The following is a 26,472-nucleotide window of genomic DNA, read 5'->3' as shown; positions in this document are numbered from 1 at the left end:
ATCGCGGCTGCCGAGTAGGTATACCTACTCGGCAGCCGACCGTCACGCGACATGCGCTACACAAAGCAGTGTTCGGAACCGTTCGAACAGTTTCACTTTTACCGTGGTTTCATAAAACCACACAACATTTTTTATCAATAAGATAATTTCTTTATTCAAAGTTACATTTAGGAGTAACTAAAATATGAAGCTATGACGTCACTTGGATACTTATATACTTTATTGTGATAGTCTTTGTAATTATAACAAATACATTATCTTCTGTCTATTGACGCTTTCAATGTATTTAAAGATTTAATAAGAATATTTACAATCATCTTAATTATTTTTAATTAACACGTAAGTACAATTAATGAAAAGACATTAAATATAGTAATAAACAATAATAGTACCTACTTACATAAAATGTTTTATTACTGTAAAATAAACCAGCATTTGTACGTAGGAAATATAGTAGTCATAAAAATTGTTCTTTATTTTGCTACTTTTACTTTCTAGCCGACAGTTTTATACAAGTAACCTTAAATTAGAAAACTAAATTAACGTCGCTTGATTATCTTCCATAGCTTCCTCCGCCATCTTGCCATAAACTCAGGTCAATGACCGGCAAACGGTTACAAGGAACAGGCTTGTTTCTGAAAAATTAAATGTATTTTATAAATTAAGAGATAGAAATGTTACCTTTTAAATACAAAGAATTACATTCCTAATGAGTACGTCTGTGATTTTTTAAAGAAAATAAAGTAATTACCCGATTGAGACGAGTTGGAAGGCTTTCGGCTGCATGTAATGGATGTTATCGGCGTTGTCACACAGAATACGGGCCATGGATGCTCCTTGACGTATGGCGTTCAGTTGACCTGTTGAAAAGTTTCAATGTTTAGTCTATATTCAATGAAAATCTCTTTTACAACTAGAAACATTTTAAACCTAAATACATTTTCCTTTTATTTCATGTGTAAATCTTTAACTGTTTAAAGAGATGTTCTGAAAATATTTCATCAGATATGTTACCACATTTATAATATGAAAGCATAATAGATGATAATAGGGAAAGTACTGATAACTGGGAACTGGTTAGGTACATTAAACATAATTTAAATATTCGAAACTCTAGTACCTACCCAAAAATAAATTTTTATCCTTACTTAAAGTAAAAGCAGTTTCCGGGTCGCCATTTTCATAGAAGTATCTGTCTCCGACCCTCGTCCTGAAGAACTGTTCCGTGAGGATGCAGAGGAATGTAGGACCGACTTGAGTTCCCGGTACATTCTCCTCTAAAGACCCGGCGACCACCACTTCCACGTCCCGCACATCTTTGTACAAGACCTCTAAAATATCTACGTTCTGTGAAAAAGTCAAAGTATTGAACAACTTTTTTTTTATTTTCGATAGGGAAGCGCTTGACCACAATCTCGTCTGATGTTAAGCTGAGATGTGTTCTAAGATGGCTTCCCTAGAAAGTACCAGTTCACTCTACGCTTGACTACTACACAGAATGTTGTCTAAAATATCTATGTTCTGTGAAAAAGTCAAAGTATTGAACAACTTTCATTGCTGGTGACTGAAGATTAGATAAGGAACCCGCATAGGCTCAAATATATCAGACTGTATATACCTATGAGGAACAAATGTTTAATTCTTTGAGGATATGAAACTACGTGACTTGTATGTGATTTATAGGATAAATATTGACATTAATAACCTTATTAATGGGACAAAAAATGAGTAATGATCAAGGAAATTTTTTGTCCTTACTTCATACAAACAAAGTCAACAAAAACCGACGACATGATTAATTTATATGTACATTTTATTAATCGTGCAAAATTTAAACAATAATCAAGCATAAATGAATTCTTCAGTTAAAATAAACACAAAATAACACAAATTTCAAATGTTTAACTAAACTATCCGACGAGAAACTTTCCTTGTTATTCCATTGCAATCCCGAGTAAAACAGCGTGAGGAATTGAAAACGTTTAAGAAATTTGGTACTCAGTACGTGTAATGAAAATAAATATCCTGAAGCTTGTTTCAATGAGCAATCGAGCAAAGAGCATATATTCATTCGGCGTTCGAATTCTAAGTGTTTCCGTAGCCGTCTATTAGTATGTGACTCGGCATCAGGCGCTTTGTCTTTTACGAAAAAAGAAATAGTCTCTTACAACATTGGATTTACCACTGACACTCCAGTCTGTGAGAATTTATAAGCATTGATAAACTGCGCTTTCTTTGCAAAACAAGCAGTATTATTTATTGGTCTGTGTAGACAGTATGACAGTAACAATGCCTGCTTTTGTTTCGAGCGATGAAGATAACCGCGAGACACTGTCTGCATTTTGATTTTATAAATAATAAACTTGTCGTGTTATTTCATGTTCAAAATACCTATAATGTTTTTATTAATCGTGGGGTATTTATTATTCCTCGAGATAATCCTTGTCATTAAGTACTTATAACTTAACTACACACCCTTTACATGACATGGACATTTGTTAACTACAAATTTTAATGTCCATTAAAGAAACAGATATTATGAAATGATCAACATTTTTTTAAAGAAATGTATAAATTGTGTATCTCTACCGACCTGCTCTCTTTTTATTTGTCAAATCTTTTATCACAATACGCTTTATTATAATTCGCGAAAGCGTGGTGTTTTGTTTTTGTTATTGTTTCCGATTACCCTTTTCCTCCTCTGTTGTGTTTGTCCTTGTTTTGTGTTATAAAAATATGCAATACTTTATTTTAGATAATAGTTAGTTAATACTTAAAGAATTGAACAACGCATTTGTTTAATTTTGACACCATAGGAGTCTCAGCTAAGAATTTTAGTATAATACTTATGAACTTCTTAAGAATCAGGAAACGTGTCTCATGAGAGACTGTCGAGAATATCTTCCACTTTGGCTCTTAACTTATATACGGAATGTTGGATTTACTGAAAAATATTCTGTTCACAGTGGAAATTTAAATGTGACTCACAGTAACATTATAATACTAAAGTTATTTGGTGCATTATTCAGAAATGGGAACTTGTAATGGAAGAAATAAATTGAAAAATGTAAAATGCATCTGTATACAAACACGAAAGATATAACAAGAGTACCTAATATTTAGAAATAAACATGGAGTAAATATTAGTTTTATGGATACTTCAATTATTTTACCACCCGAAATAAGTCAATTAGATTATATAGCTATATAACATTTAAATCTATAATAATAAAAAGCTTACAGGTTTCGCTATAAAGTCGGTCATATCCTTGAAGGTCCTAGGAACAGGTAGTCCACAAGCCGCCCTAGTGTCAATGTAGCTGGCCAGCCCATGATCACGACCACGTTGGATGTCTGTCGCTCGAAGGTCACCCCCGTATGTCTTGTTTCGTCTATAGAAACAATAAATAAATAAGTAAATATTTCGGGACAATGAGAAAATAATACACTGTCATTGATTGTCACTGAGCATCTCAGCCTCTGCCTCAGCCCCCGGAATCACAGACACAATAGAAAATCTATTGTGTCGTGGTCTCATTGGGCCGCTCGGTGGTCAATGGGTGACATAGCTGACCGTGTATGTCTTTGGTAGCTCAGCCGATTATACGATCTTATATAAAACTAGCTTTCCACCCGCGGCTTCGCTCGCGTTTTGAAAGAAAAACCCGCATAGTTCACGTTCCCGTGGGATTTCCGGGATGAAACTTATCCTATGTGTTAATCCAAGTTACCCTCTATATGTGTGCTAAATTTCATTGTAATCCGTAATTCGGTATTTGCGTGAAAGAGTAACAAACACACACACACACACACACATCCTCACAAACTTTCGCATTTATAATAGTAGAACGTTATAAATGACATCATAGCTGACTAAAAGTAGATACCTACTAATATTCGATACTTCCATCTATTTCATACATAGATTAATCAACGCTTCAATAAAAGCATTTACGTTATTTACAGTGAATCAAAACAAATGGTAAACTAAACAGTGTACTAGTTGCAGAACTTTTATTATCAACTAGCTTCCGCCCGCGACTCCGTCCGCGCGGAGAAATTAAGAAAAATTAAGATTTATTTTTTTTCTACATTTTTTTCCGGGATAAAAAGTATCCTATTTTATGCCCAGGATAATAAGGTATAATTATACCAAGTTTCATCGAAATCGAACCGTTAGTTTTTACGTGATGCCTTCACATATAGACAGACAGACAGACAGAAAGACAGACAGACAGACAGACAAAAATTTATCTAATCACATATTTGGGTTTGATATTGATCCAGTAACACCCCCTGGTATTTATTTTTTCAATATTTTCAATGTAAAGAATTGACCCTTCTACAGATTTATTATATGTATAGATAAGTATATAATTATTGTATACGTTGACCAGTATCTAATCTTTAATAGAGTTCAATATTGATTTAAATCTAGCTTTAGAACTCCAATGGAGTTCATCTAAAGTTTATGTGTGTTATTCGAAACTTCTGTACATATTGCAATCACTTGAAGCTTCTTTCCGGGCATGGAGTTTGTAAGCTCAATATGTTAGATTAAATAATATCTTTAATGCTGAACTTGGGCAATTTGTGTTTATGAAAGTTCCTTTGTTGGTTTCGTATATTCACTCTCAAACTTCGCAAGTATCTGATACGATAGTATGTATCGAATCACATTACTGATACGTTTTAGAAAATGTGTATCGGTACAATAGAATGGAAGTATTATAAAATTATGTGAATTTGGAAAATATGCAAGTAAGAATATTGGAAATAATTAATTATTGATAAAAAAAAAACATTGTAAATTATGAAACATTGGTAGGTATGCTAAGAATTGAAAACATTAATATATTTTCAAACAAAACCTAAGCCGAAAACCACAGACAAAAACATTGTTGATATAGACCTGTAATGTTCGTTGATTACTACGCAAATACATTATCATAAGCATTATCACAATAAAAAGTCATTTTCAGACGTCGTCAAAGAAAAGATATACGTACAGTCTATAATAATGGTTTCGGCTTGAAAGAAGATTAAGGTCCGGGCTAATCAAACCGTAATGGTCCCAATACGACCGAATTCCGAACCAATCGATAGAAACCTTTTGCTGACTTTCATGAATTCAAACTATATCTGATATAATACAGAAATATTCCAAACTCAAGTTTCCAAACTTCAAATGTGCGACATCTGTTTCTTTCCATTTCTCTGTAAATTGGGTTTTTTTTGAGACACCCATAAAATAACTGCTATATATACATATACATTTTCTTATTCATAATTATGTTACAAAGGTTACGAACCAGTGGAATTAGGTTTGTGAGAAGAATATAAGTTTTTTCACCATCTATATCAAAAATTTGTCATTTAAGTATGCCTAAAAATTATAAGTAGATATTTCAAAAGTTAGTTCAAAAGAAAAAGCTGTGAAATATCTTTAATATTTTACGATAAAGAATTGTCAATCACCTTTGAGTTTGTGTAGTCGGTACTATTTGAAATGTATAAGATAGAGGTTAAATAACTTTTCCGTGTTAATCGTTATACTCGGACGAATCGAGTTCATTCAAAATCAAATTAAATATGCTAATTGTTTTTGTTCCGTTTGTGAAATAAATAAACATTTAATGGACGCCTCGAACTCGATGAGCGTTAAAAATAGTTATTATGTCAAAATAAAAAAAAATCTCAATTCGGTAATCTGTAGGCGTTATATTTTTTGCTTTTATTTTATCACAATATACCTGTATAACTACAGGTAGTTAATTAGTTATAAATTATAACACTCAGCAATGATATTAAAATTTTCCTCATTAAAAAGTTTTAACTACGTATTAATATTCTAGTATCAAATGTTTAATAACGATGTTGAGTTTGAGAGCTAGCTAAAAAGTTTAATACAAATGACACTTAACGACCCTTCTCAACGCAGTAAGGAAACCCTTAAATTGTATAATTAACCGCCTCATTACCATATAAATATTGAAGATATAGACATATATATACAGTCTTTTGAGTAATTTGAGTATTAATTTCTTAAAATTGATATTAAGCCATTTTGAAAAGAATCAGAGTCAAAATAATATAGTCAGGGTACAAAAGCACAGGGAATGATACTAAAATGGTGGACAGTTGTATCTGATTTATAGAAATTTTCATAAAATTCATACAAACGTCGCCGACAAACGTCTGTCACCAAATTAAATTGCGTGATGCGTCTACTTAGCTTTGCTATTAACAATAAGCAATAAGATTGGTAATGGAAGATTTTTTTTGCAATTTCTACTTCTACTGGCGATTGGAAAAAAAAGCTTATCTAAAAATAGAAATACAGAATAACACAAATAACGACTTAGGATATAATTATAATTAATTAATTATGAACAACACGTTACCCATACTTTAATGAGTAGCGACTTATTGCACGCCTCATAAGCGAAGCGTTGAGGTGGGTACTACTGTCACTTCGCGCAAAACATCTGATTTTTCAAACTTAAAATGTCTTTATGTATCATACATTGCACTTGTAAGATAATACATACACACACATATTAAGAAAAAACACTATTTTTAACGTTCATGATATTTTTGATGTCATTTTTGTTATTTAAACTAGTTAAAAAACAGTTTAAAAAAGTTCTGTCTTGGACGTCCGTGTGTCTGTATGTGCGGATCCTTTTTCTTGTTAACACGATAGCGACCGAAATACTTTACTAATCGAGTCTTTTTTTTTCTCTGACGCTTGAGTATGCTCAGGAATAGAACCCTTTCATTTTTCAGGGTCTGATTCGATGTGGTTTAATTGTTATTAAATAAACAAAAAAAAATATCGACTTTTTTTTATTTTTTATATTTATACTGTACTCAAAATTCACCATTATAAACTCGATTCTTTATACTATAAGCCAAGGTTTAAAAAAATAAGTTGGTAGTCAGTCCCTTGAACCGGCGCAGTTTCACATCTAGGTGGGGCCACAAGAAAAATAGCTCAATTATTACGGTACCGCTTTCTTTACTTTTCCAAATGTTTTATTTTATTTCATTTTTATATTTATAGTCACGTACTATACTATAAATAATCAATTTTATTGTAAAGGATGAGATTATGAGGCGTGCACTTTTGGATTTTCCAAACTATTTTATATATTATGGACTTTATTTAAATAAAGTACTTAAGTACTTACACGTGTCTTTACCAGTATAATTTTAGAACCAAATACTTTAATATCTCCTATGTGAAGTCCCACGTCCCCTAGACGTGGGGTAAGGGGCAGGCAGATGCATTACATCTGTTTCACTGATCGATTTTCTTTAGGGACAAGTAGGTGATCAGCCTTCTGTGTCCTACCAGACTGAGACATTTTTTTCTTCGTCTCCACCGGGAATCGAACCCAGGACCCCTCGGTGTTACTCTCACGCGTCAGGCACTGTACCAAGGAGGCGGTCGTAATGTTTCCATCTAAATAGAAAAGTTTCCAATACTTTTTATTACTCACCGGAATAAGTACTGCGTCATTTCGCTATCCCAAAATTGATCGCTATATGACTGCGGCTGTGTTGTCAGACCTCTCGTCAACTTGTCAAAGATATCATCCACTTCTAATAACAGAGGCCTGTTGAACCAATCACTGATACGAGCGTAGCCGGCTAACTGCCTGTTTTCTGTTACTAGGCTGATGGAAAAAATAAAGGAATATTTATAGATAATATTGGTAGGTAAAAAAAGAAGGAATGTTTGACATTTATAGATATGGGTAGGTAGAAAAAGATTAATAAAGCTGTTCACATTTCTAAATACCTATTATGTTCTAAGTAATAATATGTGTGACTCTACGTCTACGAAATTCATGTATTCAGATAATTTATTGTAGAGATAGTTGAGTTTAAAGTTGCGTAACAATTCACTGATCTAATCGAAAATTTCGAAAATATTTAGCAATAACTTCACAACTTCTTCAAAGCTTCGTGTGATTTAACCAAACTTAGTGCGAAATCCAAATTTATTGTGTCTATATCTAACCTATGTCTTTAACTATAGTCGCAAAAATACCATTTACATCACATTTACTTGGAACATTATATTAAAACAAGATACTGCAAAAATTGCAAATACAACATACATAGCTTTGAACATAATAAACCAAGATACTACAAAAACTGCAAAAACATCTGCAAACACATACTGCAAAAATCCTCTGATTAATGTGTGGAAATGTCTGAATGCAGCTGTCGCGTGCTCGTCGAGTACGGACGGGTCGACGCGCGGGTTGTAGTCGGTCACGTAGTCATGTGCTCCCGGGTAAATCAAGTGGTTTTTCACCATGTTTTCATAACCTATGGAAACAGTTTTATGTTTAAATTTTTACTAGCGGTCCGCCCCGGCTTCGCCCGTGGTACATTTTTCGCAATAAAAAGTAGCCTATGTCCTTTCTCGGGTATCAAAATATCTCCGTACCAAATTTCATGCAAATTGGTTCAGTAGTTTAGGCGTGATTGAATAACAGACAGACAGACAGAGTTACTTTCGCATTTATAATATTAGTATGGATTATGTTTTGTCTTCCTTTGTCAAGTTAAGCATATTGAGAAGAAAAAATGTTAGTTACAGAGTACAGACGTAATATACGTATATGAATTGCTTTAGTCAAATATAAGAAAATTAAAGAAAAGTTGTGTAGCAGAAGCAACACGAGGCCCTGGTTTAATCAATAATTTTGTAAACATAGGTTTAAATTTTTTTTCTTGTTTTCTCGAATTAACTATCTCGTCCTTTTCCATATTGTTAATTTTTTTATTCCGAAGGGAAACTTACTAGGAAAACATTTAATTTTTTAAATCTTTTCGTTTTGATTTACCTAGTATCAGTCACATTTTAAGGATGCCTGTTTATGAGTGATAAGTGCCCTATAAACCTGCATATATGTAAAAAATTTAAATATATAGACATAAATATTTTTTATATAACTGTCGCACGAATTTATAAAAAAAATGCTGAATATTAAAATGGTAATAAGATTAACTTCTTCAATTACATTCTCAATAAATTAATCTATCAAAATTTTAATAAAAGTTACCCTTTATTCAATTAAGGGTGTTTAAATAATGTACAAAAATGGATCAAAGAACAAAATTAATCCCCTTTAAAGCTGTATTTAACCAATGGTTGTGGAAGAGTGGCTAATGTGAAAAATTCTAATAAATTTTTATTTTTCCTCTTCATTAAAATAAAATACTTAGAATTTAAAGCACTCAATCGAAAGATATCTTCTGCGAACAAAGAAAGTCGATAAACAAACTTAATTGGGATTCTTGAAACAATTTCCAAACATTTTTATAAAAATACAGTCTTTTGAGTAAACAAGATATTTTGTATTTCGGTTTCCTTCGTATTTACTTTAGAATGATTGATGCAAAGGAGCGTTATGATAGGCAAACAACCTTTTTCACATAGAAACGTATGGATTTTGAAATTGCTAAGAATATAAAGTGTTACTAATCAAAATACATCATTCATTTTAATGGCCCATTTTTACTAGACTTCGTTTTTTAATGGCAAAAGTTAGTCGTTATATTGTTTGATTAATGTTTGAAATGTTTGACTTACCAAGGAAAATAGGCAGATATTCATAATAGTTGATATGTTGTATTTCTGCGATATGGATTCTCCTGGCTTCTTGGAATATCGTTTCGTCGCTCCACCACGGGTTCATGGCCGCTAGTGCGTCGGCGATACGGTTGTGTTCACGCAGTAATATTATTTGGAGTAGTGTCAATTGAGGGTTTTGGTTTACTCTCGCGTCACCTGATAGAAAAAAAAATTAAGAATACATTGATTTAATACGTGAGTGTTAGGAAAACCATCACTACTACAACGTGTGACTACCAGGTTTTCCTAGTGGGTAAACCAAACCGCACAAGTTTTCCTAGTGCATTTAAAACGTATGTGAAATTATGTAAAAAATTAATAATGAAAAATAAATAAAATTTTAATTTGAATTTGAACAGTGTACTACTATGTTTTACCGATTTCACTAAATATGGCTTCGTCTTTTATTTACTTATAGGTACATGTGAGACCCTGTTATTTCTTTATTCGATTATTTTGATTAATTATTATTAAAATATACATTCAGTAGGATAATAAGTTTTAAATGATACTGAACAAAATTTTCAAAAAAACTAGTAAATTTTATGAGAATTTTATAGCCCGATGGCATTCTTACTATATTTAAAACTCGATAAGTTTTCTTGGCAGGTGAATACAATCGGTAGAAAAAGTAGCAAGTCTGTCTTATAAACTTTCGTCATAAAAATCTTTTGTTTGTTATATTATCTTAATAAACATGCAAAAGCTGTATTGATCTATTCACTATTGGATTATTTTGTATGCGCGAGATGCGAAAGTGTTAAAAAGTAATTCTTCTTTAGGAATACTTTCTTTCATCACTACTTACAAGGTGTTATATTTCGCTTATCTATGAGATCTATGGGTAAATAAATTACATTCACAACACGATAATTAATTGATAGAAAGTTTTTCTTATTTTTCATAGCTCTATACTGGCTCTATTAGTCACAAAGTGACATATCTAATTAGGAAGTTCGAAGACATTACAATGCGCGATCGATTAAGAAGCTATATTACATAACATTCACAGAAGCTTTTTCTTTTCATTTTTTTTTTTTGTTTTATTTCTCACCTGTTAAATAACAGGGTTCGTTAGTGCTTTGCGCGCTCTCGCAAGTCTGCGTAACGTTGGGGTCCTGTGGGGGCCATTCACGGCCATTCCGTAGCACAGTGATCAACCGCCCGCCCTGGAAGGCACGGATAGGACGAGCCTGACCCTCACTATTGCCATACACCAAGGAGAGATCCATGTACGCAGTTACTGTGGATATCTGAAAAAATGGAAATAAAAGTTATACCTATATTATATATTAATAGGTACCTATTGTAAATTGGAAAGATGTGAGGATACATTCAATTTCGTTTGTTAATCTTTCTAGAAAAATCTGCTGTATGGATTTTAACAAATTTTACAATTATATAGAATATATAATCAGAATAACACATGATCTATAGAAATATTTGATTTCGCGAGTTCGTACGCGGGTCAAACCGCGTGGACCTCCTATTATGACATATTTTTGATATTGGTAAATAACAAAAAATATTTTTATACATAACACTTATATATACACCAATATACGGTATCCAAGTAAGGTCATATTTTATTTAAATACGAATTTTTCTACGTCAGATAAGACTTAAATTACATTCAATACGAACACAAAATAATAGTAATAAAATAATGCATAAATAAATAAATAGTAAATGAAATATTCCCTTATTGCTATAAAATTGAAAATCAAAGTATTGATCGATCAATTCCCTTAAACTGACATTAAACTGTAACATAGCTTGGAGACACAATCTAAGCAAACATCACTCTGCACTGTACTTAGTATGACTTTATCCCCGTAGTTTGTATGTTAATTCCGAATTTGAAGCAGATTCCGCAACGGATTTGCTCCAATATCCTATATACTGTATCTATTACCTACATAGTAGCTACTTTCCATAAAGGAATTCCGACGTATCCCATTTGTAACCCATAGCAACGTATAGCATCCGTTTTAGTGAGGGCAATACACATAACTATAATCATAGAGTAGACAAGTGATAACTGCGTTAAAAACAACCGACTTCAAACTTGCACTTGAAAAATTTACAAATACCTACAGACAAAAATGCTCATAAAATAAAAACTACTGGGCCTATCCGAATAAAATTTTTATGGGACCAATTCGACACCATCCCGCATCGAACAAAAAAAGAATCACGTAAATCGGTTCAGAAACCTCGGAGTAATCGGTGAACATACATAAAAAAAAAAAACATACCGGCCGAATTGATAACCTCCTCCTTTTTTTTGAAGTCGGTTAATAAAACTTTCTTTAAAATATTATATAGTAATTAAAGGTCAATAGAAGCAATATAAAATATAGCTTGAATTATTATTTGTAATAATGAATAATGTATGAACTGTAATTTTTTACCCTTTCACTTTTCCCTAGTCATCCTTATTTTTAGCAAAAAACGTGGGTGGGTAAACTGTTAATTTCAATTGAACGGATATGAAAAAAATATAACATCATCTAAATATTCGGCTTTTTACTAAGAAAAAACTTTCGTGTAAAATTATAATAAATGTTTAAAACAAACCATTGTGATGAAACAAAGTCGCAAATGTTTGCGGTGGCTTAAACGTTAAGTCACGTAATTTCTTTTGTTTCCATGTTTTTCAATTGAATACAGAGTTTCTGGTTTTGCTGGTTTTAAATATAATCGCATCAACATGTTCCGTGTTTTTACAGGATTTAACAGCTTAAATCCTGTCATAATATGATAAAAAAGCGTTTTTTTATTGTTACGCAAAAAATTTTATAAAATATAGCTCTAATAAGAAATAGATTAAATTAACTCCTATTAGAAATAGACGAGAAAATATGTCCTCCACATAAATCTGTCACATGGTTTTCTATTACCATAATAAGACACTATATCTTGAAATGGCTGCAAAGTACATAAAGTATTGGAAATGAAAGAAATAAAAAAAAAATCGTGCTTTCTTTATACATATCGGTCGTTGTTGGTCCGTCGATTTTCGACGTGACTCCACTTTTCTTTGAGGTTTTTACGTCACGTTCCTACTTTCTATCCCTATCCTTATACCTATTACTAGTTATATAACTAGATTTCCGCCCGTGGCTTCGCCCGCGTTTTCAAAGGAAAACCCGCATATTTCCCATTCCCGTGGGATTTCCGGGATAAAATCTATCCTATGTGTTAATACAAGTTACCCTCAATATCTGTGCGAAATTTCATTGTAATCTGTTCGGTATAATTTGTGTGAAAGAGTAACAAACACACACACACATCCTCACAAACTTTCGCATTTATAATAATATTATAGTAGGATAAATATTAAAGTGTGTTTGTTTCTGTGTTTTTTTTATTCGCGTTGTAAAGGTATGATTTTGAATAATTAAATGAATATTTATGAAAGTGTATCTATAGATAATGCTTATAAAATTGGAGTAAGTCGTAAGAAAAAGTATAATCTTCAACCGAGACTAAAATAAATACAGAAACGTTTCTTATTTTCATTGTGAAAACAACACAGTCCACAGAATTTGACCGGTTTCAACCGGGAAATAACTTTTGTACCCAAAACTCAATGAAGAACAAAAGTCTATTGAATTCTAACCATTATTCCAAACGTCTTTCAAGAGCAAGGTTCTTTTTGTAATCTCCTGTAATCTTGTCAGATATATTGTGTACTATCATGTTGGATTTATAAAAGAAGGTTTCTATTTATAAAATAATTCAAATAAATGACTAAATCATTAATACCGTGCTTTCAGAAAGGGGAAATGTCTCCGCATAATCGCAAAGAGGAGAGTCGGAGCCGATTACTTTGGAAAGATTTAAGATCTCCGTCGAAGTGAAAATCCTTGTAGGTTTCTTTTGTAGTTGTAACAAGTATATGAGAAACGAAAGATAGCCTATGTTTTTTTTTCCTAATTGAATTTAATTGGGTTGTGTGAAACTCACATGTTTTTTTGTAATGAAATTTGATATAGTGTGAAAAATAAAAATATACAAAGTTGCTTATGACTTATGAGATACAATTATTGAATTCACTCAATTTGCTAAACGTTCCGGTGTTCAAATGTCGTATAAAATAATAGAATCGTTCAAATGTCGTGCACAATAGAGACATTTAGTTTTATTGAATTACATATAAAAGGGTAATAATTCTGGACTTCCGCGTTCAATTTCCTTTGTCTTTTCTGGTAGTGATCTTAACTTGATAGCGTTGTCGACGTAATAAAAGTACTAGAAAAAGGATCTCAAGCCATACATCTCGACCATGATGAGTCAGTTCCTTACAAGTTTTATTCACAGTGAAAACATAAGATGAATCGAGGAAAGATCGAATTCCAACACATCTTTTATAAAAAGGATAACGAGGTGAAAAAACTGTCACCAAATAAACATTAAACATTTGAATGTCCTTTGACCAAAATATGACTGAGTAAGGTTGAAGGGATCTTTGACAAGGCATTTCATTGATCTTTTTTGTACGACATTGTTTTTTGACAGACTGACTTTCAAAAGAAACCTTTGAGAACTAAGGGTACTTATCTGCTTAATTAAAACATTATTTAGAATACGTCAAAATCTGGTCCTTAAAGAAAAGGTCTAAGGTAGTCGCACAACCCTAATCATCACTACATAGACTTTGTATAAAGTCTTCTTTTCTGTCCCTTTGTCACCATGTATGCTTAAATCTTTAAAACTACGCAGCGGATTGTGATGAGGTGTTTTTTAAAGATAGAGTGATTCAAGGGGAAGGTTTTAGAATATAATTTATTAAGTTCTAGAGTCTAGACAAAGCGGGCGAAGCCGCGGGTGGATAGCTAGTATAATATACTTACAGGTTGCGCAGGTGCGTTTCGCGGCGTGCAATTTCTGTCTCTCGTCGTGCCAGTTCGTACAAAATTCATACATTGTGTGCCCTCTGAAGCATGGATGAAATCATTGGGAGGTATCAGTATGGGCGCACATTGAGGATTCGTGAATGCATCTGCCGCAAGCTGCCCGTTGTCATCGCAACAGACGAGCGGATCGCGATCTGCAAACAAAAGACTTGATTGAAGCATGGTATGGTCCTACATCGAAGATTAATTATTTATCAACGTAGCACTACAGTTAGTAGTGCAAGTAGAATGGCACTGCAATTTGCTTTCTGTAACACAAAAAGTTTAATTGAGAAGTCTGTTGTCTTGTTTGAGACCGATGCAAGAATACGCCGCTAAAAAATATACTATGGTTTTTTAACTTCGTACGTAGTGTATTAATATTTTTAAGCCTCAGTCGCCGTATTTCATAAATTGGAGTGACGTTATTTATGTATTTAATAAAGTTGGTTCATTACTTGGGAAAAAATAATAATAAGTATCGTTTGAATTAAAATCAAAACAATGTAACTATAATTTGTATTGTCTATTCAATAAGTAAAACTTAAAAGTAACTTTGGAACTAAACCAATACTTTACCGTACACGACATACAAGAAAGAACCTGAAAAAAGTTTTTTTTTTTAATTATCATCTCTAATTATTGTTATCAAGTGAAAAAATTATTGATTTTAGGATTGTTTGTTCGTTTGTAATTGATTAACTCGAAGAATGCTTTTAAAATTTTTTTGCTTTGTAAATTATTTTACAAATAAACCTGCGTTATGCCTTAGTAATATTAGCTTATTTGTTTATTTATTTTTTGGTTTTATGCCAGTATACCTAACTCGGCATAAGCCTCTAAGGCGTTTGGTCAGTTAAATCTATACTAATATTATAAAGCTGAAGAGTTTGTTTGTTTGTTTGTTTGTTTGAACGCGCTAATCTCGAGATCTACTGGCCCGATTTGAAAAATTCTTTCGGTGTTAGATAGCCCATTTATTGAGAAAGGTCTATATATCATCACACTACGACCAACAGGAGTGGAGCCACGGGGGTGAAACCGCACGGAGCAGCTAGTTAGAAATATTAAAATATTGAACCACCATATTTACGTCGAGAGTTGGCCTTTGAATTTTCTGGAAAGAACAGTAAGTAGAATTACTCCCTATAAAAATTAAAAGAGAAATACCCTGACAAAATTTTCTCTGTATTCTCAACGTGAACCGCGCAAGCGATAAGACCGCTTTCTGGAAAATGCAATGTAGCGTAAACATTCTGCTGCACAATTTTCATTAGACAATCACAAAAAAGTTCGTGCCTTAAAAATTTTTGTGAGTCAACATAAATTTAATTGCAAGCGTAGTCAAATATGAAAATTTTTATTAATGTTACAAAGCATGCAAATGGTAAATCCAATCACCTGATAACAAATTATCGCCGCAGTTTAAAACATGAAATCTAGTGCTTTAACTAAATCGTTATTATTCTATTAACAAAGTATAAACAGGTACAACACATCCTTGTTGTACTATTAGGTACCCAAAATTGAAATTGGTATGCAACCATAATCCTATAAGTATTTATTGCCTAGGTATATAATATTATGAAAACAAAGCTTACTGTGCCCATATCGTTATAGACCTTTTTAGCAATAAATAACATATTTTTTTAGTAATACCACAGATACTGTAATACCATTAATACTATACTAGTAATACTTAAGTACTTACGACTCTGAGCAACACCAGCTGTAAGCGACATATCGTGGGTGATAATTTGGCCCCATTGCTGTGCATTCAGATTCCACACTGGATCTACTAGAGGCTTGTCTGGAAACGCAGCTAAGCTAATCTCTCGTGGGTTTGGTAGCACCCCACCGCCAACTGCTCGCGGAAATTGACTTATTCCTGGAGGAATAAATATTGTAAGTATTATATTCTTGTAATTGTTAATCGTCATAACAATATTATAATCCATGGGAATACCTAATATTAAATTTTTCAAGTTAAACTTCTTTAGGCGCATCATGGCAATACTGTCACGTCATGGAGTAAGGTAACGATTTTGAATCTTGCCAAAGAAGTTTCACTTCGTGTGTATAAGTGTCATGGTCGATTTTAAGAGTCAGTAAACAAAATAGGTAATTATAATAACGTATATGGCCGTTGTAGCCATTTCTTTCTGAAAGTAATACATAATACGGAATACCCTTGAAAATGTCTATAAGCATTGTTTACTTAAGTGATTTATTCAGCTGCGTTTTGCGCTTTATTTATGAAAAAAAAAATAGACTGAAAAGGTAAACACAAGATAAAAAATATTTGCCTTTATATCTAAGTTAGAATAAACAGATCATAAAATGTAACAGAAAGCATTTTTCTAGTGATCAATTTATTGTACGACAAAGCAATTTCAAAGAGATTATCTAAAGTATATAATACTAGCTTCCGCCCGCGACTCCGTCCGCGCGGATGTCGGTCTTCGCGTGGATGGTTTATTTCTCCATTTTGAGACCTCTGACAATAACATCTTATAAATATCTATTGGACCCAATTCCCAAATACGGTTAGGCCTATAATAATACGCAACGTGTGTTCGCGGTTCTACGGAACAACGTCTATGGATAAAACTGAAAAATTAAGATTAATTTTTTTCTACGTATTTTTAAAGGATAAAAAGTATCCTATTTTACGCCCAGGATAATAAGGTATAATTATACCAAGTTTCATCGAAATCGAACCGCTAGTTTTCACGTGATGCCTTCACATACAGACAGACAGACAGACGGACAGACAGACAGACAGACAGACAGATAAAAATTTTTTTAATCACATATTTGGGTTTGGTATCGATCCAGTAACACCCCCTGGTATTTATTTTTTCAATATTTTCAATGTACAGAATTGACCCTTCTACAGATTTATTATATGTATAGATGACCCTTAACAAAGTATTGATGGTCTGGAAAGCTAATGGAAACCGAGACCATTTCTAGGAAGTCAATAATATTACAAACATGTGATCAGTGAAATATAAAATGGTTCCGTAATTGATTGAATCATATTGAATGTTCAAATCTGGTAGCAGCAAAATCGATTCTGTCAAAGAGATAACTCTGCCTGTGTAGCACGATGATTTATTTGATATAATTGCGTTTATGTCAATCAATCGTTTTCCAATGTTATATACTTTTTCACTTTATTCAATGACCTATTTCGAAGAAATTTCATACTTGTTGTTGCATTACTTATATTAAAAAAATGGTTTGATATAAATGTAATAAGAATCATCATGAAACTAAACCTTTTTATTTATATAAAAGTTAGAATCCTCCCAAGAGTTTAAACCCCACGGTCATCAAGTTTATGAGTTCACATCAAAAGTCTGTTCTTTTTAGATCAAGTGCATGCAATAGGTATTTTTATTAATTAAAGTACGTTACTTCTTCGACATAAATATTATGATACACACGACATGATATCACCAGCTATTACATAACCATAAGAGATATTCCTCAATTACACTACTAAACGAGTAGGCAATATTATCATAGCATCGAAATGACCATCCTTACATGGAAATAATATAACTTGGACTAAACAAGGGTAACCTACCATCTCCATAGTTAAAAGGCAAAAGTCGATTATACGGCGTCTGCGGTGCTCCCAAGCTTGGTTTCTGTAGATTATTACATGTTCCATCGATAGATCTGTAGCGGGATTTGGTGCAGAACGGTGGTGCCAGACCACATGTAGTTGTTGCTGGGTCTTGTGAAGATCCGAGCGGTGGTGGGGGGTTACTAAACCTGTTCACATGAAAAAACGATTAGTATAATCAACAAGGAGAATAAGAGTCCCCGCGTGTAAGTAAAATTATTAAAAATTATTATTAAATCAGACTTATAAGAGCAAAAGCAAAAGAACAGGTTAATACCTGAAAATTTCAGAAATAAGTAAAATACAGGTTGCCCGTTTTAAATGAATATATTCCCGTTTATCCAGTCTGAGTAAATACTTATACAAAAAAAAAATCTTAAACTTGCATAACGTCATTTCACTTTTCATAATAAAGCATAGCATAAACATTAAGCAGTACTACCTAGTATTACAATGAATCCTGGAATTCGCAAACGATGAACGACGTTAACGGGAACTGATAATAATTAATTTATTAAATTAACACTATAGTAATCATGTTACGTAATAGATATATATCCATAGTAAAAGCAGTTGTGAAAATTGAATAATTTAGGCGCTATTTGACCCAAGTTGCGGTAGGAAATGGCCGCAAGGCAATTAGCACCATCAATTTGGTTATAAAGCTTAACGCAATTAAAATAACAGGCTTTTAATAAAAATTGTCCTTCGTCATTTTGAATAACAGATTTTATAGTTAACGCAGCTTACGTGAAACAAAACGGATTTTCATATTTATTCTATAAAATTCCTTCAATATTGTTTATAGTACTGTAGCAGTTATTTTTGTATTGTTATGCCTACCATTTAAATGAAAAAAATCTATCAAATATGTTTTAATTAATAATATAATTCAATTAATACGTCAACAAATATTACATTTCATAAATTATAACTCTCCTAATTATTTTTAGTAACACATGCTTTAGCACAATATATTTTTTATGTTCTTACCTTAGGTGGCTGGTGGCATCGTCTGGTATTACATTCTTTACGTCTCTGTTAACAAATTGTGCAATCATATTATGGATTAGTACATGCAACATGTAATTTGAAATATTATGGGTTAAACAAATATTAGATCAGGAAGATTTTAATACACATTTATAATTTACATTGAAAATTGTTTCATAGGAATTGTTAAAAATACAGAAAAATAAAGAAATAACAATTATACATGCAGTGCGCAATTTTAATTGAAAATGTGGATATAATAGATAAATTACTTTCTAGCTTGAATTTATAATTCTAGGATCAATTCACTAGTCTTCAAGTGAAATTAACTTCTCAAAGCAGTTACAGAGTAGAGGTGGAGTGGGAATACTAAAATAAAGTATTCAAAGAAGCTCAAATTTTATTGAATACTGCTCCTAATAATTCTGTGAAAAAAATATATTGTGAGTACTTTACAGTTTGAGTAGGCATACCTACTTAGAAATGTCTCTTAAGTTAAAAGCAATGCCTGCATTTGACTGAGGTACATTGAACATCAGAAACTTTAAAACATTACGAGTATATTCAAAACTTTTAGAGTGAAAAAGAAAGGAATTTTAGAACGCCAAATTTAATCTTAAGTGAAAATTTATGTTATATCATAGAGTTGCAGATTAATTACTCAGAAAACATTAATTTACGAACATTCATTTAACCTAAGATTTATACAAGGACACGTTCAACATTCAATTAACCTTTATTCCAATCCTTACCCAAACCCATTAACGGGTAATCTTTCAGCCTGTACACCATTTTGATCCGTTACTCTGTTATCTAGTTGAAATCCCGCTAAATCCTGGAAGAAAGTCGTTGCTGGACTCGTAAATAAGTCGTAATCTCCCTGGACCATGATGCACACCGACAAAAATAGAATCAGTGTCTTCGCCATAGTACCTGAAAAGAAGGAAAGTTTTATAAATTAAAAAGTCAAATGTGCCACATACAACTTGTAAAGAAAATTAAAATAACTCTATAATAATTGATTAGTTGTCGATTGGAAGTAGAGTGCACTCTCTACTAAAATATACAAGCTCTTCTAAAATATCAACATCAATATCACAACAAAAATAGTCTCTTCACACCTTCAGTTCTAACCTACATTTCACAGTTCTGAATTCTGACATCGCTATTAATGTTGCAGTTACTTCGAGTGTAAAGCGCTAAAAGTTTCCCGCTACGTGGACTTTTTATTGTAGTCTATTAGTACCTGTTTGGACTGCTAAAGTTCTATACAATTTGAAAGTATTTTTTCTGGTGACACATAACACTCCTTGGAAAACTCTTTACGAACGTGGACGTTTAAAAGTTCCAACAGTGTTTGTATTAAGGATGTTAAAAATAAAAATTACGCTACTAACGAGATATCTTATAGAAAGAGACTACGAGACTAATGAGTTAATGACTATTACCATAGAATATATAATAGTACCAATTACTTCGTTGGTATTCATGACGTCAAATTTTAATAATACACCAAATATTAACAAATAAGAAAATACATTTTAAAAGTTACCTCGCATAAAAAGTTAAGAATGAAATACAAATTCAGTTTCCTTCTGAGTAAATTTTCATCACGCGTCGCTTTTAAAATATTGCGCCAACAAAAACAGGAAAAAAGATAATAAGACTTATATGGAATTAAGTAGCACACATTAAATTGAATTTCGGTACACAATATTCTTGTAAACGCTGACTCAGTTCACTTTAAGAACGGGGAAAGTTTTTATTTTATATCATACAGAATTCCTAACGAAACATTTTTGGATGCCGCCGAAGTTCGTAAGCTGGAAAATTTGTAAGCTGTAGACCGACAAATAACTTCCTTGAGTTCACGTCGAAGTTAATAAACCTTTTAATTGCAATTTGCAGCTTGAAAAGAAAGAAATTCCTTCGGAGAAATCATTATTTATTTCAGAATACGAACAAATACCACCTCCGCAATGAACAAAACAACAAACAAAAGATTTTGTCTGTTCATTTATTTTATTAAGCGAACCGACTACATAATATATTATGAATGCACTTTTAAATACATTATATTTTAAAGTGCATTCATAATGTAAGCCTATGTTTGTAACGACTGAAATCAAAAACTTCTGAAACTATTTAAAAAATTGTTTCATCAGTAGATACATGCTAGCTATGATGTTATAACAACTTTGAATTTTATAAAATTTAATGACCGAATAGACAAGAAAAAGTTCTACATCTCAATTTTTTAACATCATTTCGAAAAATAATAATTTAATGTTTGTATTTATATTCCTCGAAAATTATTTGCAATGCACATTAAATAGAGGGCAATTCAATAATATTGTAGCCACAATTTAAGCCGTTGTTGGAATTTATTCGCTTATTACAATAAACAATAACCATGTGGTAAGTTGAGTGGTTAAATAATAAGCATTTGGAAATGAAAATTATTCTATAATTACATTCAAATAAACATAATGAGTATTATACAAAATATTATACCAATTAATCGTATCAGCAATAACGTAGAGAATTGATAAATGAATTACATATACATAGTCTTAGATTACAAAATAAAGTACAGATGGAGCATGACAACCGCCCGTCGACCTTGTCAAAGAAAATACGAAATCAAAAACAAATACGTCGCTGCACCAGTGCTATAGCGCATAATATAGTGTCATGCAATACGTCAAAAAGGGTTTGCAATTTTAGTAAAAAAATGCCGTCTTGTGATAATAAAACGCTGTAAAATTTGTACCCGAAAACAAAAAAAAAGATAAAACATCGTTTCACAGGTTTTCTGTAGATTATTTGGCTGATTTATTTCTGTATTACGAATAATAATTTTACAGATATGAAGGAATACAAAACTTCAACGTATGTTGCCAGTATTTTGAAAATGAATTTGCCATTTTTATTGGTAAAACGGTAAAATGGTTAAAGGATCTTCAGGGTAATGCTGTTGGATTTTTCGATCGTGAATGTGATTATTTGTATAGTGCACTAAAGGTTCATGATAATTATTAGATTATTTTAATAAGCATAATACATTATTTTGTCACTTTTATAAATCTTAAAAACGTCATAGTCGTTTTCGCTAGCGATTTAATTTATGTGAACTCCATGATGGATATGATGAAAATAAAGTGTCCTACGGGACACTTTATTTTCTTCTAAAAACTACCGCTATTCGTATTCATATATTATGAAAAATAAAAAATAATATAATTATTATAGTTAATATTGAAACTTTTTTATGTAATTTATTTAATAAAAAATTGAATACAATTTTTTTGTCCATATATAACTTTAGTAGGCAGGTACTTTATGTAATAAAAGAATTTAAATAAAAATTAAAACTTGACTTCTCATTTATGTATATAGCCTACGTCACTAACTCACTACCGCCACTAACATAATAATTCAGATCATTGCAATGAAACCTCACAACTCAAAATCGGTCCAACGGTTTATACTGCAGGGCGTGTCAAAGAAATATTATAAATACATCCATAAACTCGAAAAACATAACCCTCTTTTTTGCGTAGTCGGGGAAAAATTTGGGAATTTTTTCAATATCTGGCAACATTACACGCACACAGAAGCACCGTGTACGTACAGTGCAGCGGCGAAATGACAGCACACATAGCTTTATTGAAAATGACGATAAATTATTCGGTTTAGTTCGGCAACGCTCCATCTGTCTTTTATTTTGTAATCTAAGTACATAGTATACATATTATATACATAGTATGATTAATTACATATTAAAACACTATTTTGATTTATTATGTTATTGACAGGAATTTATGAATACACAATTATAATGAAAAACTGTTGTTAACCTACATCATAAAAAAGAGAAGTAATGGAATTACATTAAAATTCAACTAAAGTATAATGTATAATTCTTTAAATTCTACATATATTTATTTTTTATGTTATAATGCAGTGAACCTTTTATAGACTTTTGAATCTATAAAAGGCCCTCCTGTAAACCTACCCTCCATATAACCTCTTCTCTCAATTTTTCAGATAGCGATAGAAAGAGTTCTTCTATAAAACAATAAATATCAGACAAAAACAACGTTTGGAAAATTGCTTTAAATTTCCAGTTAAGCATAAAAACTGTGCTTGTGACAAATAGATATTAATACTTATTTCTCCGCGTATGACGATAAACACAAGCCCAATAAAATTTTAGTGAGTGTAATCATTGAATTTTACACACACATGAACAATTATTGCGTAACAGTATTACAATAACCAATTACTTCCCACCATGCAGTACAAACATTGTGTTTATAGATAATTTAATATATATGTAGTTTGTAGTTTACATATGTTATCTATAATACTATCTACATAAAGCTGAAAAGTTTGTTTGTTTGAACGCGCTAATCTCAGGAATTCTTTTTCAGGAAAAAGGTCCGATTTGAAAAATTCTTTCTATGTTAGATAGCCCATTTATTGTGGAAGGCTATTATAGGCGGAGTACTGTGGGTAAAATCGCGAGGCACAGCTTGTTTAATATAATTTGTGGTTAACATGTTTTATAAAGTAAAGTATTTTCCCGAAAACCACCATGAGAAGAAAATCTTTATATATATTCTTACATTAAATATATACAAATACTTATAACTTTGTTTCTCGCAAATAGGATTTACATTCAATATACAATGGGTTTTACGAATACCAAATTGATCTAAATAGCTTCTATTTCGTATGTAAACAAAATACATCGAACATATTTGTTTTTGCTATATGTGTGTAAGTCCACAGCTGGGGTACTTTTAAATAAAAAATTATCAAGTAGGTAAACATATAAATATTAAATTTTTCTTGTACCGTAGTTGGTGGGGTCCGAGTGATAAACAAAACTAAATTTATGACTCGATAATTTTATGGGATTCCAATGAACTCAGGTACCTAACATAGGGAAAATCAACGTTTTCATACAAATATTTTTACCAATTAAAAAAATGAAATGTAAATGACCTCCTGCAGACCCCGTTGAGTTTTGTTTCCACTCAAATTAATAACCCAATTAAAAGTTATAGAACTCGCCAGCTAATTCCGAGTACGTTTGAATGTTTTGGTTACGTTTTTAATGCTACAATATTGGAACATTAAAATCAAATTGCCTATAAAATTGCGTAAACCCAATAGAATGATAATACAAAATAGGATGTCAAGGTTTAAGACAAATGATATTGATCACGACGCACGCACTCAATATCTTTACTTTGTTTATTTGAAAAGGAAACTTAAATAATAAATTGCTGCACTACACATTTAAACATCTTCTATTTAACTTTGAAAAAGATGAGTGTACACGAGTCACTTTTAAGTTTTATCAAACACTTTAATACTTATTCATAGTTTTATTAAAAACGTTTTTATGACGCTCTACAAGCTTAATGATCATCCGACGATGTGATTACTATATGAATACTAAAATGCATTGAATGAATACGCAAGTTAAGGTTGGTTAAATGTTCTGTAACAGGCATACATTACACAGTAGGAACTCAAGCGTTTCAATCAAAGTCCCTTAAACAACGTCATGCGTAAAGACAGCATTTAGCCCTGTGCTTACCATTCAGACAGTTTAATTCTCTCGATACTAAAAGAGAAATCAGCCCTCGGGGAACTCACATAAGTTCCGAGAAAACCTGTTCTCCCATGATACACTTCCTTTGTAATTGTTTCTAAAGAATGTATACAGTAAAGGATTTGAATAGAGGATTTTTGTAAATGCTATGAACCTATCACATGTTATTTTTGGCTCCGTCATGTTTTGCACATTTCTATCGTGACAACGTTTAAGCGTAGGAGACATTTAGAAAAAAATGCACGGTTACAGTAATATAAAAAAAGATGAGAATGAGTGTTAACGAACAATGGAAGGGTTGGATAAAAGTGTAAAATATCTCTACTATTGTAGGGCTATTGACTAAGATGTAATTTAAACATGTATGGCATCATTTATATATTTTTTTCTATTGTAAAATTAAATTCCCTGATACTTATATGCATATTGTATTATACATTCATTGGCTTGGCTTTTTTAATTGAATTCCTGTTCCATTGATAAATACTAATTCTTCTAAAGCTCCAATCACGATTGAAAGATTTTACATTCCCAATAATTTTGCTTTTAATTATCTTTTTCATGCAAACGAGATTACAATCTACTGAAATAATATTGCTTAATTATTATAAATAAATAAATAAATAATGGTATTCCTATTTTTTATCGCGATAATCTTTGATAATTAGAAGAAATACCTCCTTCCTCTAAGAGAAACATAATATTATGCTATGGACTATGATTACTAAACAGTTAAACTGATGTAGTCTGTTGATTACATAATAATATAATTATAGTCCCTATGACTATTAACTAAGTGAGGTTATTAGTTGGTTTAGTTATCGATTAGACCGTGCAAACAGGCAACAGCAAGACACATGAATGGGTATTATGAATGGGCATCGTTGATCGTATAATTTGATTTGATGTCCTATACTCGTAGTAGTAATAACTATTTAGTAAAATGTGGTAATATGACAAATAGATGAGTTATGGTTTTCTAAAATACTAACGGTCCCGGCGAACGTTGTTCTGCATTAATCATATCGAATCTTCGAAGTGTACGATAGCAAATATTTTGACACGATAATCCATACTAATATTATAAATGCGAAAGTAACTCTGTCTGTCTGTCTGTTACTCAATCACGCCTTAACTACTGAACTAATTTGCATGAAATTTGGTATGAAGATATTTTGATACCCGAGAAAGGACATAGGCTACTTTTTGCCCCGGGACATAGGATAGGTTTTATCCCGGAATTCCCACGGGATCGGAAACTATGCGGGTTTTTCTTTGAAAACGAGGGTGAAGCCGCGGGCGAAAAGCTAGTTTTATATATTTAGAGATATCTATATATAGGCTTTTGCCCGTTACACAGCCGTAAACACAGCGTTTAGAAGGAGTGTAGTGTCAAACACATGTACAAAATAAATATTTCATACCGAATTTTTAGAGCCGCAATATGAAATGCATAGAAATCGAAGCTGCGTCGAAAGACCATAAAACATTATAGATAGAGGTGCATCCATAAATCAACATTATACTTAACAAACAAGATCACTAACATTTGGCTATACATCTATAAAATATATATGCAAGAGTTGAGAGTTCTTGTTTACACTTCATAGGTACTAAAATGTGTATTCATGCTTGATTTATTTCGTTCGTCGAAATC

The 26,472-nt window shown here is 31.9% G+C and overlaps 1 protein-coding gene across 3 annotated transcripts in view; it reads right to left on the bottom strand.

Moving 5' to 3' along the window:
- Positions 1–393: 393 nt before the first annotated feature.
- LOC123695051 (peroxidase-like) overlaps positions 394–26,472 on the bottom strand; it is a 46,910-nt gene continuing 20,831 nt past the window's right edge. For 2 of the 3 annotated variants that reach the window (XM_045640745.1, XM_045640746.1), the window contains 13 exons: positions 19,939–20,119; positions 19,187–19,231; positions 18,152–18,342; positions 16,268–16,444; positions 14,515–14,711; positions 10,710–10,908; positions 9,614–9,811; positions 8,193–8,343; positions 7,506–7,682; positions 3,242–3,392; positions 1,149–1,347; positions 752–860; positions 394–635 (listed from right to left, as the gene is read on the bottom strand). In XM_045640745.1, coding sequence (XP_045496701.1) covers positions 554–635; positions 752–860; positions 1,149–1,347; positions 3,242–3,392; positions 7,506–7,682; positions 8,193–8,343; positions 9,614–9,811; positions 10,710–10,908; positions 14,515–14,711; positions 16,268–16,444; positions 18,152–18,342; positions 19,187–19,231; positions 19,939–20,114 — 2,052 coding nt within the window. In that variant the 5' untranslated portion in view covers positions 20,115–20,119 and the 3' untranslated portion in view covers positions 394–553. The remainder of the gene's footprint in view (positions 636–751; positions 861–1,148; positions 1,348–3,241; positions 3,393–7,505; positions 7,683–8,192; positions 8,344–9,613; positions 9,812–10,709; positions 10,909–14,514; positions 14,712–16,267; positions 16,445–18,151; positions 18,343–19,186; positions 19,232–19,938; positions 20,120–26,472) is intronic. The other variant, XM_045640747.1, reaches the window with a different exon arrangement.

This window comes from Colias croceus, chromosome 10 (genome assembly GCF_905220415.1).
Source record: "Colias croceus chromosome 10, ilColCroc2.1".
Classification (NCBI taxonomy): Eukaryota; Metazoa; Arthropoda; class Insecta; order Lepidoptera; family Pieridae; genus Colias; species Colias croceus.
Note: the sequence above shows the minus strand (reverse complement) of the source record. Positions and strands in the feature narration are given on the sequence as shown.